At 46.9% G+C, this 27932-nt stretch overlaps 1 protein-coding gene across 2 annotated transcripts in view; it reads right to left on the bottom strand.

Annotated features, from left to right (window-relative positions):
- The window catches only part of LOC147609234 (cyclin-dependent kinase F-4-like), a 70105-nt gene that overhangs the window by 18746 nt on the left and 23427 nt on the right, over window positions 1-27932 (bottom strand). For both annotated transcript variants that reach the window (XM_086787806.1, XM_086787805.1), the window contains 5 exons: window positions 3206-3258; window positions 3025-3091; window positions 2806-2914; window positions 2613-2678; window positions 2353-2421 (listed from right to left, as the gene is read on the bottom strand). In XM_086787806.1, the coding sequence (XP_086643932.1) occupies window positions 2353-2421; window positions 2613-2678; window positions 2806-2914; window positions 3025-3091; window positions 3206-3258 (364 nt within the window). The remainder of the gene's footprint in view (window positions 1-2352; window positions 2422-2612; window positions 2679-2805; window positions 2915-3024; window positions 3092-3205; window positions 3259-27932) is intronic.

The following is a 27932-nucleotide window of genomic DNA, read 5'->3' as shown; positions in this document are numbered from 1 at the left end:
TCTGTGTGGGAAACTTTCGGAGGCTTCCGGAGGCTAAAAACCAACCGTCCTTCGAGGCACAGGAGTCACTCTGAAAGGGGTAGTCCACCGACATCTAAAAACCAACCACACGAGCGAGAAAAATTTTTTGGTTTTCTTTGCTGAATCTTTATCCTTGAAGTAGCTTCTGATACCATTGTAATATGCGGAAGCTTTGGAGAAGAATCGGTAACTTCAAAACTCAAAAATCAGCACTCTTTTCGCGACGGAAATTAACGCACAAACTGAAAGAAGATGTGCAGAAAATAGAGAGAGAAGGGGGAGATGGAGAGGACACAGTATTGGGTCCCAATAACCCTCTGTAGGGCCCCCACCACGGATGGTGTATTTGCTTTATTAGAATGATGTAAATCTAAAAACAAATACAAAATTCTTGACCTTTCTTGCCTGGGAAATCCCTGCCCTTGACCTTCAGAAGTCCACCCCTTTGCTTAGCAAACTCCTTGGCTTGTCTAGCCCTTGATTGGCTTGAGCTCTTGGTGAATAATGAGATGAATGATTGGGATTATGGCTTCCACTATTTATACTTCCCATCAAGAGCAGTCGGCCAGCTGATAAACAGGCAGCCAGCACCAATGTCCCACGGCTGGTGAAAATTCAGCAATAAATGCTGAATTAAATCCCAAAAAATGCTGGAAAAAATCCCATAAAGTCTGCGCATCTCTTCCTGGCTGGCTGGACATCAGGCGCCTGCTTCTGAAGGGCTGGGCACATCTTTTGTCCACAATCCCAGGGCTGGGCAGCCTGTATGGGCTGCCCCATACATGCCCTACAGCCATATACAGGCTGTAAGCTCCTGGAAATAGCCTTATCTTTGCCCTAGGGCTGTCCTACAACCCCTCCATGGCTGGTGGGTTCAGCCTGGGCCTTCCTGGCCCTCATGGGAGTGGTTCTACACCATTCCCATGCCCCCACTCAGACCCGGGGTAGCCCTATGGGCTGGCCCCTTGTCCTAACCACTATCTGCTCAGTGATCTCGCATCCGGTACCATACCAGATACACAGAACCATTGACATCCTTCTAGAGGGAGACTCACAGCACGGACTGGCACTGTTTCATGTGCAGGGCAGTGCACATCTGACCTTGGACTCATGTGCAGGACAATGCACACTTGACCTCGGACGACTGAGATGGATCCCTGGCTGACTCGTCCCGGACTGGGCTCACATGGGACCAGTTCACCATCCCAGGTCCTGCACCTTCTGTACAGAAATGTCTACGTGGCATCCAAGTGCAGGATGCACGTGACAAGTTTGCAGCATCTTGCCCACTCCAGGCAACAAGGAAGATACTCTTACATCTCAACCAGCATATGTGCAATTCCTTCAGTCATCTGCACTTGCATCACTGGCCAAGGAGACTCTTCGGCATAGCCTCGGAATAGCTGGATACTTCACCGATGTCTGGGCCTCCTCGTCCTTGCATTGGGCATTCATATCATTTGTACTCAACATTGCACAGCATTTTCTCCAAAGAATAATACAAGCAAATACTCTTGCTTGCGGGGGGGGGGGGGCCTTCAGTGGATATTGGGACCCAATACAATGTCGTCTTCTACATTCTACATTCTCTACTCTCTCCCTATTCTCTAAAGTTGATGCTACAGATTCTCACCACATAAACGTATAAAGAAGGCCCTCTTGCGCATTATCACGATCAACCTCAGTGCATGTAACACGGGAGCAACAGGCGGGAGCAGATGGAGGCCCCAGGGCAGAGAACAAGGCGGTGGCAGCTGTTTCGAAGCGTGGAAGGCGACGGCAGCAAGCTCGAAAAGAAAGTACCGGCGACGGCAGCAAGCTCGAAAAGAAAAGTACAAGCGGTACTCTCTCTCCCTATACACTCTTTGAAGTGCAGTTGATTATGTTGTCTAATCATTTAGTGCTTGACCTCTCAATTAAACTTAAGCGCTTCCACAAAGCACCAGACAATATCTAAAGCACATGCATAGACATGTGATTGCACTATTAGCTTATGGTTTCACACTTTGAAGTAAATTGAGTAAACAAACTTTATCTTAAATATGTTTCGATGGTAATAGAGACAAAATTGAGGTCTTTACAGACATCCGCCTCCCCCTCCAAACTTTCTCAGATGGGAAAGGATGAGGGATGGGGGGGTAAGGGTGGAGATAATGTCTCTAAAGCCTTTGAGTCTCTGGAGTCTACTCTTTATGCATTTTTCTTTCTTTGGATTTTTTCTTTAGTCCTAAATGTGTGGGCACAACTGCCTTGCTATTGTTTCCAAGAGAGTTGCAATGCAATCATTTCAAAAGAAACAAGTAAATGACAGTAGAGGGTAACAGACTGAACCTTGAAAAATGGATGCTGAAGGACCTTAGCTGCAGTGGGCCTTTTCTCTGGATCCCATGTGCACAAGGCCTGCAGAAAAAGCAATGCTGTTTCCTATAAGTGCACAACAACGATCAATACAGCTGGGATCACTGTCGTACATTGATCTCACCAATGGATGGCAACAAGCATTGTTTATGATATTGTAAAAGGCAATAATCAAAGACATCCTAAACCCCTTCAGGAAAACAAAAATACAAAAAAACTCAACCCGGAAGTACCAGTATAAGGTCAATTGCATCAGAGCTCGCAGTTGGTATCAGCATAGATAGATTACTCGCAGGAAACTGCTATAACATAGAAGCTACCATCAAATCCGGACTCCTAAATCGATCTCAATAACAAACTCTATAAGCTGATACGATTAAGTTCATGTGCTCATACATGCTGCATGTACAGTGCCTGAGGCCAAACCTGAGGGAATTGAAGGTTCATGGAAGCAGCAAGTTCCATGCCTTGAGGCCATGTCTGGTGATTTGGTGTACCAATCACATTGCATATTTTGAATATTTCGTCCAGCTCACTGAAAAACCACCCACTAAGTCAGCCTCTACTTAAAATTTCCCTACTGAAAATGGTTTCATCAAGCTAAAAAATACTTGAGTTTGTTAAAAGAAGAGCAGGTGGTGCAACCTTTCCCCAGGAAAAAGAGGTCGAAGATTGAAAAGCTCTGCCATTATTGCTCCCATTGCCCACATGTCTAAACGCACGGTATTCGTGTTAGCCAGCCAGAACTTGTCCTAGTCTGATTATAAAAAACCAGTAAAACAATCAAAAAAATCAACTCACATAGTGACGGGAATCAAAGAGTTACCAATGGCAGGACCATAAGAGCGCGCCTGGAGTAATACTTCCGGTGCTCGATACCTCCAAATATTATCAAACACAAGATTCATCAAATGGTTGCTGAAAGACAATCTAAAAATGAACTCCCGATACATACATACAAATACATGTTGGATTGCATGGTACCAAGAGTGCTGGCAGAGAGAGAGAGAGAGAGAGAGAGAGAGAGAGAGAGAGAAAAGAAGAAGAAGAAGAAGAAGTAGATATATTAACGCCTTGCAAAAGACCCAATGGGTCTATGAGACAAAAGGTGTACAATATGTCCATGGATGGAAAAAAAGACACAAGACAACAAAAAAGAGAAGTGTGGACGACTCAAAAATGATTTTGATTGATGTGTCGAACTTTCACTAGGTACATGCTTTTGTAGGCTTTCTTTTGACTCATAGAAATCTCACACACATGAACTGATGACACATGGCACATCCACACCATAGTCACAAAGGACGGGGGACGGTGACGGGGGACGGGACAGGGGACGGGGACGGGGACGGGGGAGGGAACGGCACTCAAAAAATACTCTCTCTAAATTTCTGCCGCCGGGGGGATCCAAGGGGGGCCGGCGGGGGAGTTCGGGGGCAGCGCCCCCGAAGCTTGAAACGAACTCAAAATCGTCTCTCTTACTATCTCTCTTACTGCTGTCTCCAACAGCCATAAACGGCTAGAAGAGCCAAGGCCCAACAGCCATAAACGGCTAGAAACGGGCAGGCAGGCGCAACGGCCAAAAACGGCAAGCGCAACGGCTCTCTGCCGTCCCTATCGCCGTCCCCTGTGAGAAACGTCCCGTGGGAGACGTCCGTCCGTCCGTCCCCGTCTGTCCCCGTCCCTGCGCCGTCTCGATTCGCCGTCCCGACGTTCCAAGCCTCCGTCCCCTCCGTCCCCTGTGACTATGAGATTCCACACACATAAGGGGGAGTGTTCACACCTGAGAGGGTGCATACCTACTAAGCCCGAAAACCCGACAGACACCACACACACACCCCAACGCACGGAACTTCGAGAGCATGGCTTTGTACGATTCAAGTGCATTTTTAGCTTGCTCATGGAGGTGACAGTCTTCATCTATGAGGACTACTATAACTCGCGGGTGCCCAGGAGACTAGGGCCTTTGGCACACTTGTTGATACCATCAATGCATATTAAAACACTTAAACATGACCACAGCCTTAACACACATCCATCATCACTTTGCATAAAACATAAAGCTGGACAAACCATCCACAAATGCTGAAAATGGAGCTTGCACATGTGACACCGCATAGAGGCCGGAATGGGCCAACCCCCCCCCACCCCCCCCCCCCCTTGGAGCATTTTATTACCCAAGGAGAATAATATCATGTACAAGCTTTGAGGGCCTTACTCTCCCCACGGGAGATGCCGGATTATCCATATACAAATGCCATAACACAGCCCAACACGAGGCAACCAAGCCAAAACATAGGCTGTAAGCCATATAATCCATATACCTTTGTGTGGATAGCTTTGAGGGCCTTACTCTCCCCACGGGAGATGCCGGATTATCCATATACAAATGCCATAACACAGCCCAACACGAGGCAACCAAGCCAAAACATAGGCAGTAGAAATGCTGAGCTAACAATATAATCCATATACCTTTGTGTGGATACTGATTCTTCCCCAAAACCACGGGTCTTCATGCAATAGAGCTGGTATAGCAAGTACAACTCTCCATTCAGCCGGTACAACAAGTACAATGGTTGGTACAGCAAGTACACTAGCTGGTACAGCCAATACAATGGCTGGTACCACAAGTACAGTAAGTACAAATGTTGGTACAAGTACAATGGCTAGTATAGCAGGTACAGTGGTTGGTACAACAAGTACAGTGGCTGGAAATCATAATAAAGTGATTAAATACCTTGTGTTCAGTATTTCTTCATGATGGAAGCCTCCGAAACAGTCCCCAACAGCCGGTATAGTTCATGGGCAGCCTTCAAGAGAGAAATGAAATGAAATGTTATATTAACGTCTTCAAAAGGCCAAAGTGACCTATGAGACCAAAGTTCAACCATGTGACATCTGATACACTGTCTGGAAAAGAAAAGAAAGAACTGAAGGTAAGTATCTAGCCCTACAATACATCAGTAGGGAGCATCCGGAAGCAGCAACTAGGGAGAGTGGGAAGCTAATGCTACTAGTCAAAATGGGGTACATGAGTACATGGATACGTGAATACATGAATATGGGGGAGTACAAAAGTGACAGTGAGTACAACAATATATGGCTGGAGTCTACGCTCGTCTCCGATGTGAGGATCCGCGAACCCTCGGGCGTCTGGATAGCTCTCTCAACTAGAGTCCCACGGGGTGCCTGCTGCTGGGCTGTCGGCTGTGTGTCCTCCCGGGTAGTCCCTCTAAAGCAGTCAATAATCTCTCTCTATGTGGACTCCCTACCAGTCGGGCATCTACTCCTGATAATGGACTCTCTGAGGATCTCCAGGAGATAAAAAACCCAAGCATCTCTGATGACAATAGTCCATGACTCTAGCCAGTGGTCCAAATCCCTCTCTGAAAAGGCAATGGTAGTCCTCTCGAATCTCATATTATGCTGTGCAGCGACAAATGTAGTGCTCCTCCGTCTCTGGCTCTATCCAACAAATCCGACATATCCTCTCCCCTGGAGGTATGCCTCTAAATCTGCCTATCTCTAACTGATGTGAAGAGGTGCGGATCTGCCCAATGGCGCACCTCAATCCATGAGACAGCTCGGTATCCATGTAGCTCGGTCTAAGTATAAAGCCATCCTCAGTGGTGCGGAGAAGATGGTCTCTATAGAAAGCCATCTTCGTCCCCAACTCTGCCTATCTCTATCTCTAACTGATGTGAAGAGGTGCGGATCTGCCCAATGGCGCACCTCAATCCATGAGACAGCTCGGTATCCATGTAGCTCGGTCTAAGTATAAAGCCATCCTCAGTGGTGCGGAGAAGATGGTCTCTATAGAAAGCCATCTTCGTCCCCAACTCCTATAAGGGCTCTAGCCATGTCCTCCTAGTGTCCAACTGAATGAGGTCCTATCTGATGACACTACTAATCTCAGAATGTGTCAAGGTGAGACAAGGTGTCTCTAGAGAGTACTGGAAGGGTGGAAGTCTGTCTAAACTGAAACCATGGAGCTCAAACCAGGATGCTATCTACGCATACCAACATGAAGTGCCTCCCTCCATGGCTAGCTGATGAGAGGACTCTAAAGCAAGTCGTGCATACCGGTGTCGGGGAAGCTCCCAGGTGCTATGAATGAAGGACACTGATCTGGCAAGAGCCTCAACTACGATCGGTGGTGCTCCCATCTCGGCTCTGATAATCTCATGGGGTGCCTGTTGGAAGGTTGGCGATTTCGAGCGTGTGATCTATGGCTAGAAGGTGCCTTGGATTATCCCATAAGTGGAAGCATGGGAAGTTGAAGAGCCATATATAGGCTAGAGAGGCACCTTGTCATAATCATCTCCTCAGGCCTTGGAAGGTTGGCGATTTCAAGCATGTGATCTATGGCTAGAAGGTGCCTTGGATTATCCCATAAGTGGAAGCATGGGAAGTTAAAGAGCCATATATAAGCTAGAGTGGCACCTTGTCATAATCTTCTCCTCAGGCCGGTGTTTTGGGAGGCAGCTCATAGGGAGATGGGAGCCCGGTGGAGGGATGCAGCAGTGCCCATTGGGGGTGTTCGTGGAGCTCGATGGTGATGCGTCTCCTACGTGCTTAGTCTTCCGCTGCGCATTCTGACAGTACCAAGGCCTTAGCTCAAATCATCCTGGAAATCATGGACACAAGTGGTCTCTCCATCGATCTCCATCCATCATATGTGCGTCCTGATCGATTGTGACGATCAGATCTGTACTCCATATGAAGGGAGATTAGAGTTAGGGTTTCATGTGGGAGACACACACAGAGAAGAAGGGAGAGAGAGAGAGAGAGACATGTGGGGATAAGTCAACTCAAGGTGTGAGTGTGTGACTCCCCTATCACACATGTATATTTGCACTAGTACACATAGTGCACTTAGTACATTAAAAGTACTAAGTGTACTATGTGCTAGAAAACTTATGGGCATAGTACACACTATAAGAGTGGGCATAATGCCTTTACTCCAACAACCTCCCACTTAAAGGCAAAGTGCCCTTAAATGAAGGAAAAGAAAAATCAGCATGTACATGATAATATACAAGGCCATATCAAGGCTGAAACTGACCTCATCCAATGCCCATCAAGTGTCTGTAATGAGCAAACCACTCTGAAGGCAAACTCTTTGTCAACAGATCAGCCGGGTTGTCATCCGTATGAATCTTGACAAGCTGAATTTGCTTGTTCTCTATCACCTCTCTGATGAAGTGATACTTCACATCCACATGCTTCGTCTTTGCATGAAAGATAGGGTTCTTTGCCAACTGGATGGCACTCTGACTGTCACAATGCAACAATGGAATATCCCCTGTATAACCCAAATCAACCACTAACCGAGATAGCCATAATGCCTCCTTGCAAGCCTCTGTGGCTGCAATATACTCGGCCTCTGTAGTAGATAAGCCAGTGCACTTTTGCATCCTGGATATCCATGACACAGCACCTCCTGTGAATGTAAACGCATAACCGGTAGTAGACTTCCGGTTATCTTTGATGGGCTTGTGCTGCTTCTTCTGGAGCAACACATTATAGCACTGGGTTTGCCAAATGTCATAATTATGTGAGCCTTCAAGCTTCTTGATGTGAAGCAATGAAGAGCTCTCACCTGTGGTTGCCATAGCAATATGCAACCTTTGTCAATGCCTGACTCCCTGCAAGATGTGCAAACACTGCACCAAAACACACAAAGTGCTCACAGTTGTTCTCCCAAAGTTTATCTCCCACTGCGGAAGCACAAATGCAACTCTACTCCCACTGAATGTGATAAAATCACCAAAATCTGGTTGCTGCAGATTTAGGACAGCACCTTAGATGTGCTCTGTTCCCCTTCCAAAGTACTGTACAACAGTACTAAGTGCTCACCAATGATGTACCAAATCTGTACTGGCAAGTACAGCAGCTGAAAATGAGCCTTTTTTCCACTCAAATCAATGTAGAGCCATGCCAAAACTTGTACAATGTTGTACCAAATCTGTACCAGCAAGTACAGCAGCAATAAATGCTCTCCTGGCTGTCCAAATGAGTGAAAATCAGACCTTGACAGTCCTCACCACTGCATACAACAGTCCCGGACAGAAATTGAGCAAAAGCCCCTTGACTGCAAGTGGATTTCTGAGGGTTCAAGACATAAAAGTCTTCCCTGCTGCTTTGCCAAGCTCAACAAGCATAAAATCTTGAAAAGCCCCTTGATTCAAGATCAATTTCTGATCATACATGGTACATTAACGCACATGAAGGCATCCAGAGTCTTCACAATGCTTCCCCCTGGCCACATATACATCCAATACATAAAAGCCCCTTGATTTACTGACACATTGAGTGCTTGACAGGCATCAACACATTGCCCAAAGCATCAAATGCCAGTGCCTGCATGCAAATCAACCCAATCGGCACAAAAGCCCTTTGATTTGCACTCCAATTTCCTGCAATTTTGCCCCAAATGTGAGATTGCTCACATCATACAGCATGTATGAATGCCCAATGGCACAATTACATCAAAAGCCCCAAATTTTGACATCCAATTTCCTGCAAATTGACCCGGAATGTGACCAATGTCACCCAATTTTGCCAATTTTGCTCAAAATCTGAGCCATTTGGACCTGTACCTGCTCAATTGATGAAAAAGGACATGCAAAATCCCAAAAAATTGAAGCAAAATACCTCAGACAATTTCTGATTTTTTGTTTCAGAAAAGGGAGGTGTCTTCGTATTTGCTGAATCGTGAAGGAGCTGTTGTTGCTGCTGTCTGCAAACTGCTGTATTGGTGCAGTAAATGTCGCCGGACGAGCTTGAGTCTAGATTCTGCCGCTGCCTCCTCCAAGTTTTCTAGCTATGGCCGCCCAAGCTGTCTGTGCGTCCACCTCATTCGCAACTACACAATGCTTTGCGTGACCTCCTTGTGTAGCGCTGCAATTGGCAGCCAACAGGGAAGCCCGTGAGCACCTGTAGCGCCTATGAACAGCGCTGCCCTTGGTAGCCCACCCACTTGTCAGCTACTCCAATCGTGGTGCAGGCGTACAAGGTGACCTTCAAGACCCCGGCTGGAGAGTCGTGCAGGTGTGAACGAGCTTGCCGAAGGGGTTGTGTGTGGGCAGCAGGAGCTCCACGGGGACACGTAAACGTGTGGCGGACGCTCTGTGGTGGCATGTCGCAGCGCGTGCAACGCCTTGCGGTGGCCAGGATTTTTTCAACAGTCCCCCACGACGCTTCAAGAAAGTCACCTGCCAGCTGGCGGCGTTTAGCTCTGAGCGCCTCACATGCTGCAAGTGCTGCTGCCCTGTGGTGTGCGTTGCTACGCCTTGTGGCCAGGAGTCTGACGCCCAACGACTCGTGGCCAGTTCTGCAATGCAGCTCTTCGCAGTCAACTCAAGGTGTGAGTGTGTGACTCCCCTATCACACATGTATATTTGCACTAGTACACATAGTGTACTTAGTACATTAAAAGTACTAAGTGTACTATGTACTATAAAACTTATGGGCATAGTACACACTATAAGGGTGGGCATAATGCCTTTACCCCAACACCATATAGCATCGCCGATGTGACCAGCGTGTCAAAAAGCCACAACTTAGGACGTGGACCCTGAAACTGTACCTGTGAGCACATCCTCTCTAGACCTCCTAGTGCTGCATATCCTCTAGTCAGTCTAGCCTCTGCTGCCCCCTCATGGAAAATGTGGGCCCAGTGAACACCGCTCCAAGATATGTGTATGAGTCAACATACTCCACTTTCTCCCCCCCATATGTGAAAATAGGCGCTAATCTGTGAAAATAGGCGCTAATCTCCAGACCCACTGAGCTGTAGTATTAAACACCATAACCTTGGTCTTACCAAGGTTAACTGAGAGCCCACTGTCCTGTGCATAAGCATGTACAGTAACCAAGTGCTCTGCATACCCTCTAGTGAGTCTGCTATAAGCACAATATCATCAGCATATAAGAGCAGAGGTATCCAAGTGCCAGCCAACTCGGCTCCTCTGTCCCCTCGTGTCCCAATATAATCAGAGATCTCATCAATGCATAGTCCAAATAGAGTCGGAGAGAGCGGGCAGTCCTGTTTCACCCCTATAGTGGAGTGTATTGGCTGGGAGAGACCCTCTGAAGTCCACACCTGCTCAACTATTGTCTCATAAAGTCCATAATACCCCAAATGAGCTCTCACATGGAACCCCCAAGTCTTGCAGCCTGCGCATCAGTCTAGCTCTGGGCACTGTGTCAAAGGCCTTGCGGAAATCCCCAAAGCCACAGTAGATCCTCCTCCCATGTGCTCTGCCCTCCTCAATGATAGCCCAGAGAGAGAGAGAGAGAGAGAGAGAGAGAGAGAGAGAGAGAGAGATGAAATGAAATGATATATTAATGTCCTCAAAAGGCCAAAATGACCTATGAGACCAAAAAGGTTACAACAATTGGTGGATCTGATACACTGTCTGTGTAAGAAAAGCTAAAACAACTAAACAACTAACTAAAACTGAAACAACAACTATGAGGAAAAGTAAGGTACTAGGAGCTCCTAATGGATAACATCTGGGAAGGAAAACTACAGCAACAAAGGTAAGCATCATATACATCACTATCCAAAGATGTCTCTCATCGGTCGATGGCGGATATCCTCAATGTCCTCCATGGTGAGTACTCTGACTGGACGTCTCCCATGCCGTGCTAGTATGGTCCTGATCCTCTGTTGTAGTCTCCGTCAGTGTTGGGATGGGCCTCTCATCTTGGGGCGCCTGGACCGCCCCAGCTCTATAGCCCGATCAATCAGTGTACCTCTGGTGCGGCTATACTCTGGGACTAGCTGCAATGCCTGCTGGCATGACTGACTGCTCAATCTCTGGTTGAAAGAAGTCTGTAATCTGCCTCTGTAGGTGTCTCTCCCTCTCTGATCTCCTCCCTCTCAAGAGACCCTCTCTATGTCTACGCAGCTCCAGCAAGTATAATCCGAGGCATCTCTGATCCTGGTATCTCATGACTCTAGAAAGTGGTCCGAAAGCCTCTCTGAACAGGCAGTGAAAACGGCCTCGTATCTCATAATATACTGGACAATGACATATGTAATGTAACTCTGTCTCTGGCTCCACCTGGCACAGCTGACAAATCCTGGCCTCAACTGGTACACCTCTGAATCTGCCAGTCTCAATCTCTAGCTGGTGTGAGGATGTGCGCATCTGACCAATAGCACACCGCACCCCATGAGAAAGATGAGTATCCATGTAGCTGGGTCTAATCACAAACCCATCCCCCGTGAGCTGGAGAAGATGATCTCTATAGAAAGCCATCTTCATACCAAGCTCGTGTGTCAGCTGTGTGTCCTCCTAGTGTCCAGCTAAGTCAAGTCTTGCCTGATAAGTTTGGTAATCTCTGCCCGTGTGAGAGAGAGGGAGGGTGCATCCAGGGAGTACTGAAATGGAGGTAGCCTATCCATACTAAAGCCATGCAGTTGGAACCAAGCTGTCATCTGTGCATACCAACATGATCCGTCTCCCTGTGATGCCAACTGTCGTGAAGATTCCAAGGTTAAGCGAGCATATATGTCTTTAGGGAGAGCCCAAGTGCTATGTATAAAGGAGACTGATCGAGTGAGTGCCTCTACTACCAATGGGGGGGCAGTCATCTCTGCATGGATAATATCATGTGGTACGGAGGCCTTGGCCCTAATCATCCGGGAAATCATAGAAACCAAGGGCCTCTCCATACATCTCCATCCATCAGTGCTACCAGCTCAGCTGTGGTGATCCAATGAGGGTCCCCATATCTCCACTCCATACATCATAGCTTAAGTGATTAACGTGTCAAAGAGCCAGAGCTTTGATCGAGGTTCCTGAAAATGAACCTGCGAACACATCCTCTCTAGTCTCCCCAATGCTGCATAAGCTCTGCTCAATCTAGTCTCCGCTACTCTCCTCAAGGAAAATAGTGGGCCACTAAAAACCACACCAAGGTACGTATATGCATCTGTATACTCCACTGTCTCCTGACCATATGTAAAGGTGGGTACTAACCTCCTAACCCACTGTGCTGTGGTGTTAAACACCATCACCTTGGTTTTACCAAGGTTAACAGACAATCCACTGTCCTGTGCAAACGTGTGCAATGCATCCAAATGACGCTACATCCCCAAGATAGGCACAATCGTGGACATATTCCAAGTCTCAGGAAAACCCTCACACATGGCTCGGTTAAACATCATAGTGATAAGCTCTGCAAGCATATCTCTGGCATGAATAAAGTGCTCTGCTACCAAACCATCATGATCATATGCTCTCACAGTCCTCATCCTGTCAATAGCTTTCCTTACCATCTCAGCAGTAAAGAAAGCACATGTCTCTGGGCATGGCTCCGATGGGTCTGGCAGGGGCAGCTGTCTTGGTGCTGTGTATAGGGATGCTGCATACTCACCCCAAATCTCTGTGGAGGTAATGGCTGGTGATGGTGAATGCTCATGGAATAGTCTCCATGCCTCGCCTGAGTCCTGACTCATAAATAACTGATACAAATCCCTCTCTAACTGAGCAAGATAAGCCCTCTTCTTCCGTCGCACTAGGTGCCGGAAGGTAATCCGTGACTGTCTGTGAGTGGTAACACCCATGAGCACCTCTCTCTGTAATCTGATCCTCATCTCTCTGCACTCCTCATCATACCAACTGTTTTGGGGCATGTTTCCAGATCGTCTCCGTGTAGGCTGACTATGGGGATATGCCTCTGATGCTGCAGCAGGAAGCGTCTCTATCAATATCTGAGTGAGCTCATCTAATGGCCGTCCCGGCTCCTCGGCACATAAGCGTCTGTATATCTCATCCGTGTACACGGTGTCAGTCTCCCTCGTAAAGGTATAACGAGTGTGTGTGTGGAGACCTGTCCCAATGGAGCGGTGCTGAACTGAAATGTGAGAGTGAAGGACAAGATAGCATGATCCACTGCTATTCCAACCGGCCTAGTGCCTACCATAAAATCCTGAAAAGAGGGAATGAGACTGGGCTGAGCCATGAGAGAGAGAGAGAGAGAGAGAGAGAGAGAGAGAGAGAGAGAGAGTAGCCATCATTAGGGTAACGTGTAACAGTGGTAGAGGCTAGTGTGCAGCAAGAGAGCCTCCATTAATGAAGAGAGAGAGCTCCAATTTATAGATTTGGGCCTCCCATGAGCTAAAATGGCAAGAGAAGGCTACAATGACAAGTGGAGAGCCACACAATAGCTGGAGTGACAAGTGTGAGGCCACTTGTCTCACTTTGATCCACTTTCTTGCCACATGTCCCAATCTAAGAGATGGGTTCTCCCATAAAAATATCCCAACTAGTAGACATTATGTCATAGGCACTTTTCCAACTCTTGGTATCTGCTCAATTTCAAATGTAATGACGCGAATAGAATTCCCATCGGAGTCGGGCCAAAAATAGCAACTCTCAATTCCCAAAGCTTGTACTTTCCAAATATTTAGACATCTTGGAGTCAACCAAACCCCTTTCATACTGGGAAATGTCTAGGCTAGTCACATCCTCCCCAGCTTCTTACAAGTTGTCCGCAACTTTAAGCTTCAAGCCATATATCCAAGATATAATCATGTCCCATCAAGTGGGCGAGACAAAAACAGTCCCATAAGTCCAGATATTGTAATTATGTCCCATAATAAATGGGCAAGAATTCCGTGGAAGATATGCTAGACACAGGCACAAGAGCCAACTATGTCTCAAATGAGTCAAATGAGTATATCCTAGACATGGCGATAAGAGTGAACCATGTCTCCATAGAATATACTAGATACGGACATATAGAGCCAACCGTATCTCCAAACAATATATGTCCAAATATGGGATATGAAATCCAAATCCATAATCCAATAACACAAGGTACACAAACAGGTGTCAGTCCAGAGCACAAACATGCTCAAGGCACAGAAAGAGGTGTCAATCCACATGACCCTTGGCGTAGACATAAGTCCCCTGCCAACCAGGCATCATGTCCACTCTACCACTTGCACTCCGTGTTGGTACTCTCACTACACACCTTGGATGAGAGATGGGCTCAAGTAACAAGATAAAACAATCACTCGCAGGCATAGACATAAGCATTTCGGCCACCAATAGTTTGTAGGCATTTCGGCCACCAACTCACACTACCCTCTCAAGTGCCCATGTTCCCTTCCATCTACTCTCTATTGTTCCACCCAAACATGGTAGAAACAATCTTCAAGAGAGCACGTAGGACAAGAGAACACTACACAGGGTATGTTGTGCTTGACACTACCTCTAAAGTGCCCATGTTCCCTTCCATCTGCTCTCTATTGTTTCATCCACACATGATAGAAACAATCTTCAAGAGAGCACGTAGGACAAGAGAACACTACACAGGGTATGTGAACCATGAGTTTCATAAGTCCAATACATCCCAAATAAAGGGAGCCAAAAAGAATAATCCATAAACCTGAGGATGGCTCCAAATCCCTAGAAAAGAAGTCCAGGAATCCATAGACCTGTATACCATAACTCTTACCACATACTCCGTGCTAACCACACACCTTGGAGTAGAGGTGGACTTTATCCATAAAAGCATCATATCCATGAGATATCCAAAGATTTCTTCTCTATAAACTCGGACAGATTCGTCCATAGAAATTGCTTGCAAAGCCCAATATCTATATAAATTCGTCCAAGAAAGAAATCTCCATAAATATAATCCATCCCAATAAAGGGAGCCATAAACAATGTTTCCCTAAAACCATCTCAAGGCAAACAACAACACCTTTCTCCTTGCATGGCTATACAAGGATTAGTGAACATAAAAAACACTTCATAGTAAATAGCAAAAGCACCAACTTTGCAAACTCAAAGTATACTTAGCTTTTCATTGCCAGGTTGGTCATGGAGCCAAAAGAAATATCTCCTCACCATATCCTTAAGATATCCCGAGATATATCTCCATATAGCTTGCCTGTAAGCTTGATAATATAATCCACAATATCCATATGGAAAGAGTGCTAAACGTATACACATAAAGCCAATCCATACTTCCAAGATAAAATTTTGTGAATTCATAAATCCTTAGATCAACAAGCTGTCTACTACTCATGCTCTTGCTTCCTACGCTATGAAGCGGCTAGCCATGCTTAACAGCAATGATGGTAAGTGACTTGAGATCTTTTCTCTTCCTTATTGATAGAAGGAAGCCTCCGCTTCCAAGAAAGCCTATGCTCTGATACCAACGAAACTCACAACGCCCGGGCGACTAGGGCCTTTGGCACACTTGTTGATACCATCAATGCATATTAAAGCACTTAAACATGGCCACAGCCTTAACACGTATCCATCATCACTTCGCATAAAACATAAAGCTAGACAAAAACATCCACAAATGCTGAAAATAGAGCTTGCACATGTGACACAGCATAGAGGCTGGAATGGGTCAACCCCCCCTTGGAGTATTTTATTACCCAAGGAGAATAATATCATGTACAAGCTTTGAGGGCCTTACTCTCTCCACGGGAGATGCCGGATTATCCATATACAAATGCCATAACACAGCCCAACACGAGGCAACCAAGCCGGAACACAAGCTGTAGAAATGTTGAGCCTACAATATAATCCATATACCTTTGTGTGGGTACTGATTCTTCCCCAAAAACCACAGGTCTTCATGCAATAGAGCTGGTACAGCAAGTACAACTCTCCATTCAACCGGTACAACAAGTACAATGGCTGGTACAAAAAGTGCAATGATTGGTACAGTCGATACAATGGCTGGTATAGTGGCTGGTACAACAAATACAATGGCTGGTACCGCATGTATAGTGGCTGGTACAACAGGTACAGTGGCTGGTACAACCGATACAGTGGTCGATACAGCAAGTACAATGGCTGGAAATCATAATAAAGTGATTAAATACCTTGCATTCAGTATTTCTTCATGATGGAAGCCTCCAAAACAGTCCCCAACAGCCGGTATAGTTCATGGGCAGCCTTCAAGAGAGAGAGAGAGAGAGAGAGAGAAAGAAAGATATATTAACGTCTACGAGAGGCCAAAGTCGGCCTATGAGACAAAAAATAATACAACTGTGTTCTTCCGGTCATCGGAAGAAAAGAAAAAGAAAGAAAAGGATACAACTATGAATCATCATGGATCGGTGAAGCCCATATACAAACAATATAAAGGGGGGTGGGGATGTGGATGGAGTGCTAAGGCAAGATGCATTTCTATATGCTGAAGGGGTAGTACAAGCATGCTATGCAGATCTATGTCTAACTCCATCCAGTGCCATAAGAGGGATATAAGATATCATACATCTGGAAACCTAGTAGCTGAAGCTAAATGTTAGGTAAATGCACAAACCAAACAGGGGAGCATGCTATAAAATATACAAGAATGATCATAGTGCACTCTATCCCGAATCTATGGAGGGGAGGGATCCCATCATTGGGCACGAGAGGGTGGCCGCAAGATCCAAAATAGTGAAGAGAGGCTAAGAAGAAGAGGCCTCCATCGTGTGTCGGTTACGTGTAAGGATCACATCGATCTGGGCCTGATGGACTGGTGGTGTGGTCGTGGTCTAAGAGGCCAAGGTCGTCTTGTAGCTCAGAGCACTGTGGCTCGCGGTAGAGTGACCCCTATGCTCCTGGATACTGTCCTAGTCCGATGAAGTGCCGGAAAAAGACTACCAGCTACAAATCTCCTAAAGACCCAATAGGTCCATGAGCTCTCTCAAAGTAGAGGCCGATACAATGATTATCATGGGGAAGTACATGGGGTATAAGCACTAGTACAAGACAGTCTCAGCATGGAGTACATGAGAACATGAAGCATGTAGGGCACATCATCCTCTAATAGAGGGTACACCTCTCTCAAGTAAGGGTTTACTGAGTATGGCCGAGAGGTCCCCTTCTGGGGTTACTGAGTATGGCCGAGAGGTCCCCTTCTGGCACAGTATGTGGGAAAGTGGTGTGATGGTAGTTGAGCATGTCAAGCAAGGGGTTACTGAGTATGGCCGAGAGGTCCCCTTCTGTCAAGCAAGGGGTTACTGAGTATGGCCGAGAGGTCCCCTTCTAGCACGGTATGTGGGAAAGTGGTGTGATGGTAGTTGAGCATGTCTTGGATCTGGAGTTGATGGGAGGATCGTGGTTGGTGTCCCATAGTCTTGGGACGCCGAGTACGTTGAAGCGCACAAACCCATTCCGAAGCGACTCCTCAAGGACGAGATGTAGCTCTCCCTGATAGCCGTCCATGTACAACATCGGTCATGGGGCAATCAAGGGCAACTACCAAGACAACATCTAGGTCCACTGAGTCGGATGACTGCATGGCAATACTCCGGTGTCGTTGTAGGGATGTCCTAGAACTCCATTTGTAGGCCAGATGTCTACCATGGCGCTAGGGGGTGCTTGGCACGCTGTAGTACAGTTGCTCGCTCTAGTGAGACTCCTTTGGTCTATCTCAGTGGGATGGCTCTCATAGGTGCATCAATGGTCTTGTCCCCTCCATCTCCGAAGAAGCCAGTGATAGTCCCCTATCAGGAAAGCCTAAAGGGGTGGCGTGAGGCTTGGGATCTGTGGAGAGGATCCTCCCGTGTTTGCCCATTACAAGTAGAAACAAACCAGGTCTCGGAAGTCCAGAGTGGACAAAGCCCTTTCGGAAGAGACAGTGGAATCTCCCCCGAATCTCATAGTATATTGGGCATCGGCAGATATAGTGCTCCTCTGTCACCACCTCTGTGTGGCATAATCTACAAATCATGTGCTCTCTTCACTCCTATGGCTCTCCCAGTCTCTATGTGTAGGCGATGGGATGAGACTCTAATCTAGCCTATGGCAATCCTCATGGCATGGGACATGTGGACGTCCATGTAGGTGGCTCGCCTGATGAAGCCATCTTCAGTGAGTCGGAGAGAGAGAGAGAGCGAGAGAGAGAGAGAGAGAGAGAGAGAGAGAGAGAGAGAGAGATTAACGGCTTCAAGAGGCCAAAGTGACCTCAAGTCCATGTGATACAATGTCTGAGTTACATTTTGAAAAAAATGAAAATGCTAGAAACTAAAAAATGAAAAGCTAAAGCTGGTACTAGAACTAAGAGCATATAGCTTTCTATCCTCATCCTAATATATCCTTCATCAGGAGCTGTTGCATGGTGCTCAGGGTGGTGGGACTAAGTTGGCGAGAGAAAGTCCTATGGTGGGAGATGATGGCCGCGATCTGCCTGTGAAGTATCGGGGTCATGGGCGAGGGCATCGTGCTCTACAAAGCTCAGTGACTCTCTATAATCGCACTCCTCTCGATCAGGCTCAAATTGTTGCTGCCTGGGGTTCAGGTGATAGGGTGGGAGCTGCTGTAGAGGTCTCTGCATGGGATCCAAATGGGGGGGGGGAGTCGGGACTGCTCTAAAAGTCCCAGAAGAAGAAGTCTATAAGTACCCTTTGCCTCGCTCCCCTCGTTGTTGTTGGCCTATGGTGTAGTAGGGACTCTCTATGTCTGCGGAGCTCCAAGAGGAAAAAGTCCTAGGCATCTCTGATCATGGTAGCCCATGACCCTAGAAAGTGGACAAAATCCATCACGGAAGAGACAATGTATACCGAGCACCTACATATGTAATGCTCCTCTGTCTCAACCTCTATGTGACACAACTCACATATCCGATCTACTGGTACAATCCTCAATGGTCCATATCTGGCTCTCTCTATCCACAGCAGCTAATGGGAGGATGTACGGATCTGGCCAATCGCACACCTCACTCCAAAAGATAGGTGTGTATGCATGTATCTCGGCCGTGTGATGAAGCCATCCTCGGTCAAGTGAAACATGTGGTCACGATAGAAGCTCATCTTCGTCCCCAGTGGTTGTGTGGGTGGCCTCTAGGTCCTCTGAGTATCAAGCCTGATGATATCAAGCCGGATCACTCTATTCCACTCTGTGTGGCTGAGGTCATAGGTGGGGGCCTCTATACTATTCTGAAATGGCGGCAAACCATCCGCCTGCATGCCATGAAGTCCAAACCATGTAACCACTTGTGCATACAAACACTGTGTATCCCCATCCCAAGCTAGCTATCTAGGACACAAAAGCTAAGCGAGGGTATCTATATAGACGTAGGTCCCATAATCTGTGTAGGAATGTTACTGTCTCGAACAAGGCCTCTATTACCATCGGTGGGGCTCCTGTTACGTAGCCCGTAGCGGCTACGGGAGGCTCGATCGGTTCCGAGCCCGTCCAAGAGAGCATGAACGGCGAGCGAGCCGGGGGTTCAGGGGTGAGGGCGCCCAGGGCGGAGACCCACGGGCGGGTGGGTATGTGTGGGCAAGCAAGCCCCTATACATACCCGGCAATGGGGATGCTATCCCCATTCTCTCTCAGGCCGGGTGGTGATCCAGACCCTCATCTTCTCCTCCGCAGGCATCATAGCCACACCAGTTACGTGTGCGTAACATTGGTATCAGAGCGCGGTGCCGACCCGCGTGAACAGGAGTCAAACCCACCTGGGGTCCAATCATTGGGAGGACCTTATCTTTTGTGTGTGGAGCAGCACGACTGGGGAATGAAAGCTTGAGTGAGCAAGGGGAAGGAGGAGGGAGCTCCCTTGTACACCTCAACTGATGTTGCCATCTTATATCTCTCTTACCTGCAACCATAGCTGGGGAGAAAAAAGCCGTCATACTCTCTCTCGTTTGCTCTCTGCAACACAATCTAGCGTAGACCCGTTAGGTAGCACCAAGGCCGGCACACTAAAGAGGGCTGCGTGGACAACAGCACGAAGAAGCACAGCACTACAGCCGGCGCAACACCACTCACAGCTGGCCGTCCCGTCAAAGGGCTTATCAACAGCCCGAGCGTGCAAGCAGCACACCTACCACACATAGCAGACGGAAGCGCCAAGCCATCCATAGCGTAAACAACAGCTGCCACACAAAGGACAAGAGCAGCTGCGCCAAACTCAATAAAAGGGCAGCAGCACAGACAACAACGAAAGGCAGTAGCCAGCAATGCCCACGAGGGGAGAGCACAAAAGCAAGTTTGACACCTGCCTGCGCCAAGCCCACGAGATCACAGCAAGTGAGAGCCAAACTCAGTAAACGGCAGCAACCCAAACTGCCCATGAAACGGCGCACAGCACATGCATGAGAACAACGCCGACTGTCCATTAAACGGCACACACCACATGCGCAAGGAGAGTAGAGACTCTCTCTCTCTCTCTCGCTTGCTGTGGAGGGGCTGCATAACCGGACCACCCCAAGCTGCAGCAGCTGCTAAAACAGCCGGATTCTTTTTTGCTGGATTCTTGCCATCTTGCGCTGTCGCAGTGTGCCACAACCAGCGTTGCACCTCCTCACCGTAGTGCGCCGCCCGGGATGCACCTTTTCCTCGACATCGACATCGACCACGACCGCGCCGTAGTGCGTAGGTTGTCCCTTCGAGTAGCCTCGCCGCAGAGCGCAAGAGCTTGCCGAGGACGACACAGAGCTTCATCACAGCATCGATTTCGCCGAGTCCAACGGCCGGCACACCCTACGGGATTGGGTGACTAGTTTCCATTACCTTGGTCCTACTTTCTTTATTTATTTATCATTCTTTTCTGCATTTATTTCACTATCTGCAAAAAAATATAAATAAAAAGAACAAGACCTAGTAAAATCTAGATTCCAGTCATGAGCGGGGGTATTTCGCCGCCGCGTGGTGGTTTAGGGGGTTTCTCTGGGATGCTGTCCTCCATTTCAAGCCTATCCAACGCCAAACTTGACCGCATGAGTCAAGTTGTCTCTGCTCGTCGGACCAAGATAAAATTATCGCCATCGAGCTCGCGAGAGCCCGATCAGACTCCTGTCGTCGTAGCTCCCGACATTACCTTGTCCATAGATGACCCCGTAGGTCCATCCGTAGCGATGGACGACACTGACTTAGCGGACGATCAGCCCTCAGAGGCTGACGATGATGAGTATGACCACTCCACCGATGATCTCCTCGACGAGGAGAAATATGGAGTATTTCCTCTAACTGATGACATTGACGAGGACAAGATTGACATCTCTAGAGGGTCCCTTGCTAGGTTATTTGCTAGGACCAGTGGCTTGGAAAGTAATCTCCTGACCATGCTTAGGAGCATTCATGCCCGCTTGGACGCCAGTCCAGCCACTCCTGCAGAGAGTGTACAGACGTCGAGTTCTGCACACAAGAAGGTGCGATTTTCATTTGCCGGGATGTAGAGCCTCGAGCAGCATCGCGGACCATAGAGTCTGCGAAGCAATCCGCAGTATCGACTGCTAGTCTTCTCAAGGATCTCAAGCCGCCGAGATTTGGGGGAGAGGAGAAAGAGCGCAATAAAGACTCGGTTAACATATTCTTGCAAAAGTGGTCTGACATCCACAACCTTAGGCAGTCGCCTAAGGAAGTGAGGCCCGTAGAGGCTAGCTTGTCACTTACAGGAGGCAAGGCATATAAGTGGTGGATGAGTTTGGCCGAAAGTGCCAGCCATCCTTGTACCTAGGTTGAGTTCGAGACGATGTTCCGAAAAGAATTTTTACCCATGAATGAGTTGCAGAGATCATGGCGGGAGTGGGACAGATGCTCAATGTTGGGCATCTCCCTCACCCAATACATCTCCAACTACCGCGAGATCGTATTGAGATTAAAGGGAATCGATGAGTTCCAGACCTTATGCGGGTTCACTAGGGGTTTAAACCCAGATTACGAGGCGTTCGTTGAGCCTAAGCATCCGAAGGATGTCGATGAAGCAATAAAGTATGCACATACTTATGACAACATTTTACGTTGCTCTAAATCAGGTGTTAGCAAATTAATAGAGGATAAGGAGGGCTCGAACGCCAAGAGGAAATTCTTTCGAGGTGACAAGGGACAAGGGGGCCAAAGTGAGCAACAGAGGGAATAGGAAGAGCGTTGGTCTAAAAAACTGCGTCGTTTTAAAGAGGAGAACCCATCTAAAATCGTTAAAAAGGAGCAGTATGATAGAGCGAGAAAGGTAAATCTCTGCTTTACTGCTTTGAGGCTGGGCATAGCAAGGCAACATGTCCAAAGTTGGGGACTGAGGGAGTTCCAACGATGCCAAGAGGGACGACAAGTCCTCTCGACAGCTACATACTATCCAGCGGTTGCCGCTCAATTCCGCTGAGTTCAGGGAGGTAACTGTAGGACATACGGATAGTACTCATGCTTGTTGCATCACCCAGGCAATGTGGCAACCATCAGTGTGACCACATGATTTGGTCCGCCTTTATGGCAGCATTGGTGACCATAGAGTCACCATTATGATTGACGATGGAGCCATGCACAACTTTCTTAACTACGCGTTAGTTAAGAAGTTGCACCTTCCGGAGACCAAGTCTGACCATAAGTACACAGTGTCACTGGCTAATGGTCACGACAAAACTGTTTGGAACACAGTGGTCTTGGGTGTACCTTTAGCTATGCAAGGTTATGATACCAAGCTAGATTTTCAGGTTATGCATTTGGCTAGAGCCGATATATATCTAGGCAGGGAGTGGCTGTATAACCTCAGCCCGACCCTGAGTCACAGCTACCAGGATAATAGCCTAGAGTTTATGCATGAGAGGAGAGTAGTGAGGTTACAGGGTGAGGCAGCAGTTCCAACTGCACCTTTGATATCATCCCTAGAGTTGTGCCAAGCCATCGACGTGGACGACATTCAGGAGGTAGACATTTGTTCTCTCTTACACCAATTTATTTCTATAGATGAAGTAAATTTGATTGATAAGGTTTCCGAAGATGAAACTAATTTAAGTTTGAAAAACTTAAATTGCCTTGATAGAGACCCCTATTTTTCAAAACGTGTTTTGTCTGCTTGTGAAGAGAACAAAAACACCAAGGCTAAGACAAAAACTCCAAAACAAAAGTACGCAGTTGCTTTGAGTAATTTGTTGAGAGAATTTAGAGATGTGTTTCCTGACAATCTCCCAGACGATGTTCCACCATCTAGGGACTTGGATCATAGCATTGAGGTACTACCACGGTCCAAACCTATAAGCAAGCCAGCTTACAGGTTGGGCCACTCTAAGGTAAAGGAGGTGGAGCGACAGTTAGCCGAATACGTGAAGAAGGGATTTATACGCCTGAGTTCTTCACCATGGGCTTCGCCCATTCTTTTGGTAAAAAAGAAAGACGGGACTATGCGTATGTGCATAGATTACCATGCGCTTAGTCAGATAACGATTAAGAATAAGTACCCGGTGTCCCCCATTGACGAGTTGTTTGATCAACTCAACGGCACGAAGTACTTCTCTAAGATAGATCTTAGATCAGGATATCACCAGGTCAAAATACGAGAACAAGATGTTTCCAAGACCGCGTTTCGGACTCGTTTTGGATACTACGAGTTCTTAGTCATGCCATTTGATTTGACTAATGCGCCAACGACATTTATGACGCTGATGGACAAGGTTTTGCGTCCATACTTAGGAAAATTCGTAATAGTTTTGCTTGACGATATACTAATTTATAGTAAATCGAAAAAAGAACACTTGGAGCACTTGCGTGCACTGTTCGAATTGCTCAGAAAGAATAAGCTGTTTGGGAAGGAGTCCAAATGTGAATTCTTTGTTGAGGAGATCCATTATTTGGGTCACATTGTATCCGCAAGAATGGATCCTGATAAGGTGGATGTCATTATCAGGTGGCTAGAGCCTAAAAATCTCGAAGAATTGCATATTTTTCTAGGCGTGTCAGGGTTTTACTGACAATACGTAAAGGACTATGCGAAGATCGCAGTTCCCTTAACTGATGAGTTAAAAACTAAAGATAAAACTATTCGTTGGGGGAATTCTCAACAAAGGAGTTTTGAAAAGCTTAAAGTGGCCATCACAACTGTGCCAATCTTAAGCATTGTGGATCCCAATGAGCCGTTTGTTTTAGAGACAGACGCGAGTGGGGAGGCCATTGGGGCTGTTTTATTGCAAAGGGGATACCCTGTTGCATTTGAAAGCAAGAAGCTTGATCATGCCCAACGTAACTACTCGGCCTACGAGCGAGAGTTACTTGCGATTGTTCATGCTCTTAAAAAGTGGCGACACTACTTGCATGGCGCTATTTTTGAGGTCCAAACGAATTTGATTTGAAACTCCGTTACCAGAGAGGTAAATTTAATGTGGTGGCAGATGCGCTGAGTCGCATGTCGATGGTGAACGAGTTAAGCTTCACCACCTTCAAGAGTGATCTCTTGGAGTTGCTACGCGGTTTATACGAGCACGATACATCTTTCTCAGAGGTTTGGCGCGCTATACGGGTCCGCACTTATGCACAGCAGTGGCCACCTCCCTCGTCAGAAAGGAGTACTATTCCAAAGCAAGTAGTCGAGGTTTCTGTGGGAAGAGGAGCTAGTGCTAGTCCGGAGCGACTAGATGAGTCTCTTGGGTTATGTACTGTCACGTGCACACCCATCAGGTGTACTAGTGACATGGCATATCATAGCATCCATAAGCACTCGGCAGGACATTCAAGCATTAATCCAAGTATTATCCAAGCATTAAAGCATGAGCATCAGTGTTTGGGGCTTGTACAGCACCAAACAACAGTTACCAGGCATATAGGAGCATTTAGTGCATACATCTCATCAGGTCGGGGCTGTTATGACCAGCCGACAGCATGTTATTGGCAGCCGACAGCAGTTTACAAGCATTTATTGCAGGTCATGAAGGTACAGAAGGCAGCCAACTGCAATAAAGGTAACCGACCAGCAGCATTCACCCATATATAAGCAATCGCATCACTTCAGCATAGGGCATCTGAATCTTCAGAGCGTTTTCCTTCATAGGAGACAAGGGGATACAATTCAGCATACAGTCAGCATCATATCTCATCTTCTCTTCAGCGTTTCCTTCCTAGGAGACAAGGGAAGCAGATCAGCAGCATATTCAGCATTCAAGTCATCTCCTACCTCCTACATAGAGGGAAGCCAGCATTCCTCAGCATTGGAGATGGGAACAGTCATCATCAGCATTCATCATCTCTCTCTCTTCCCGAGATAGATATACATCTAGGACAGCATAGATGTATTTATAGATCTCATTTGTAACCATTGCATATAATATAGCTACATTGCATTGCATTGCATTGACAACTTTGTCTTATCTCTTAAGCATCATTAAGTGAAGTTTAGTTAGCCTAAGGTTGTGATTACTATGATCACTCCCCCACGTCACATGTACCGAAACGGAGAGCTCGAGGGTGGACCCTTCACAGCCATTTGAATTTACTTCACTTGGGGGTGATAAACTTCGTCGGGGGGAAAAGTATAGACACTATTCCATTGATAACAAGTACCTACTCTACAAGTGTAGAGTTTGCGTACCAACTCTGGGTGACTTTCGCAGCCAAATACTTATTGAAAGTCATGTAGCCCGAGTGCTGGTCATCCCGGGATTTAGAAGACCTATGCACTAGTCAAACGACAATTTTTTTGGCCTAGTTTGTTCAAGGACGTCAAGGACTTCGTGCTGAAATGCAAGAAGTGTCAGGTCAATAAGCAAGAGCACCTCAAGGTTGGAGGTTTGCTACAACCATTGGATATTCCCAGAGGGAAATGGGAGAGTATTTCCATGGATTTCATCACTGGTCTACCGCGAATGAATCGAGGAAATGATTCGATTTCGGTAGTGGTTGATAGATTGACCAAGATGGTCAAGTTTATACCTTCTAAGAAGACGGTCAAAACACCTGAGTTAGCTAGGTTGTTTATCGAACATCTCTACAAACTATATGGCCTGCCCACAGAGATAGTCTCTGATAGAGATAGGAAATTCGATAGCCATTTTTGGAGGAAAGTCCTCAAAAAGTTAGAAACTACTTTGAGTATGAGTACAACAAACCATCCACAGTCTGATGGTCAAACAGAAAGAGTCAACGAAGTGTTAGAAGATATGCTTCGAGCATATGTCAACAAAAAGCAATCCAATTGGGAGGAGTACTTGCCACATTTGGAGTTTGCTTATAACAATTCAAAACATTCAACGACTAGATTTAGTCCATTCATGTTGATGTATGGTTTCTAGCCGAGGTCTCCTATAGCTGTAGGGCTAGAGAAGGAGAAGCTGCAGTCTGTCAAGGAGTTCCTTGAAGACATGCAAGATATATTGCAAGCAACAAAAGATAGTATACGTAACGCACAAGATTGTGCGAAGACATATGCAGATAAGGGTCGCAGAGAATTAATCTTTGAAGAAGGCGATTTCGTATATTTGAAAGTCCCTGCGAAGTCGAAGACTCTAAAGACGGGAAAGTGTGAAAAGCTCTCTCCTAGATACTGCCGTCCCTTTAATTAAAGTCCTTAAGAAGGTTGGTAAATTGGAGTACAAACTTGAGTTGCCGGAGAGCTCTGGAGTTCATCCTATTTTTCATGTCAGTAGACTTTGAAAAATTGTCGATCATAAAGAGAACATAGTTTCTCCTAGCATTTTGGTGGAGCTGATAGAACCACCATCTATTCCACATGAGCCCGAGAGGATTCTCGGATTCAGAGATCGGAACACAAAACATACGGTGTACCGCGAAGCTTTGGTAAAGTGGAGAGATCGTGAGGATGAAGCTTCCTCGTGGGAGCGCGTAAGTACATTAACCAAGAACTTTCCGAAGTTTGTTTTCGCGGACAAAAACTCTTCTTAAGGAGGGAGTAATGTTACGTAGCCCGTAGCGGCTACGGAAGGCTCGACCAGCACGTCCACAAGAGCGTGGACGACGAGCGAGCCGGGATTCAGGGATGAGGGTGCCTAGGGCGGAGACCCACGGGCAGTTGGGTATGTGTGGGCAAGCAAGCCCCTGTACATACCCAACAATGGGGATGCTATCCCCATTCTCTCTTAGGTTGGGTGGTGATCCAAAGCCTCATCTCCTCCTCCGCAGGCATCATAGCCACGCCAATTACGTGAGCGTAACAGCTCCCATCTCAGCCCATACAATCTCATGTGGCACAGATGGCTTACTCCTGATTATCCGTGAGATCAACATCACAAGAGGTTGTAGGGATGAGTGGTTAGGGTTAGGGTTTTGGAAGGTACACCAACAGGAGGCGTGTGTGAGAGAGAGGAACACGTTTGCTCATATGATGATAATGATAAAATGAAGTACAATAGCCACATATAAAAGATGTGACCTAAAGTGTGTTCACATGGTCCGGCCATAAACTGTGCCAGGTGGACCAAACCACTTATAAACCACTATAAGTGAAACTAAGCTAAACTGGGGGGAAAAAAACCTCCACTAACTGAAGTAAAAAGTGCCCCAGTAACCTACTGATGATCACTAGCACTCCCCTGGGTGCATACACAGCATGAAACCCAACAAACCCCCCTGGAATGATATGTGATCACTGTACATCATCCACCAAAAGGAAACTAATTCAAAGCAGTACGGAATGCTTCGAATTTCGGACGTGGTAGTGCCTTGGTGAAGATGTCTGCCACATTCTGATCTGTAGGGCAGTAAATCAGACTGATATCACCTGCCTGGAGTCTCTCCCGAACAAAGTGATAGTGAATCTCAATGTGTTTCATGCGAGCATGAAACACAAGATTCCTGGCCACGGCAATGGCACTCTGACTATCAGTATAGATAGGTGTAGGCTCCTCCACT

This window comes from Cibotium barometz, chromosome 51, assembly GCF_041138505.1.
Source record: "Cibotium barometz isolate CiBa-2024 chromosome 51, ASM4113850v1, whole genome shotgun sequence".
NCBI lineage: Eukaryota > Viridiplantae > Streptophyta > Polypodiopsida > Cyatheales > Cibotiaceae > Cibotium > Cibotium barometz.
This window is presented reverse-complemented; position numbering and strand designations above follow the sequence as displayed.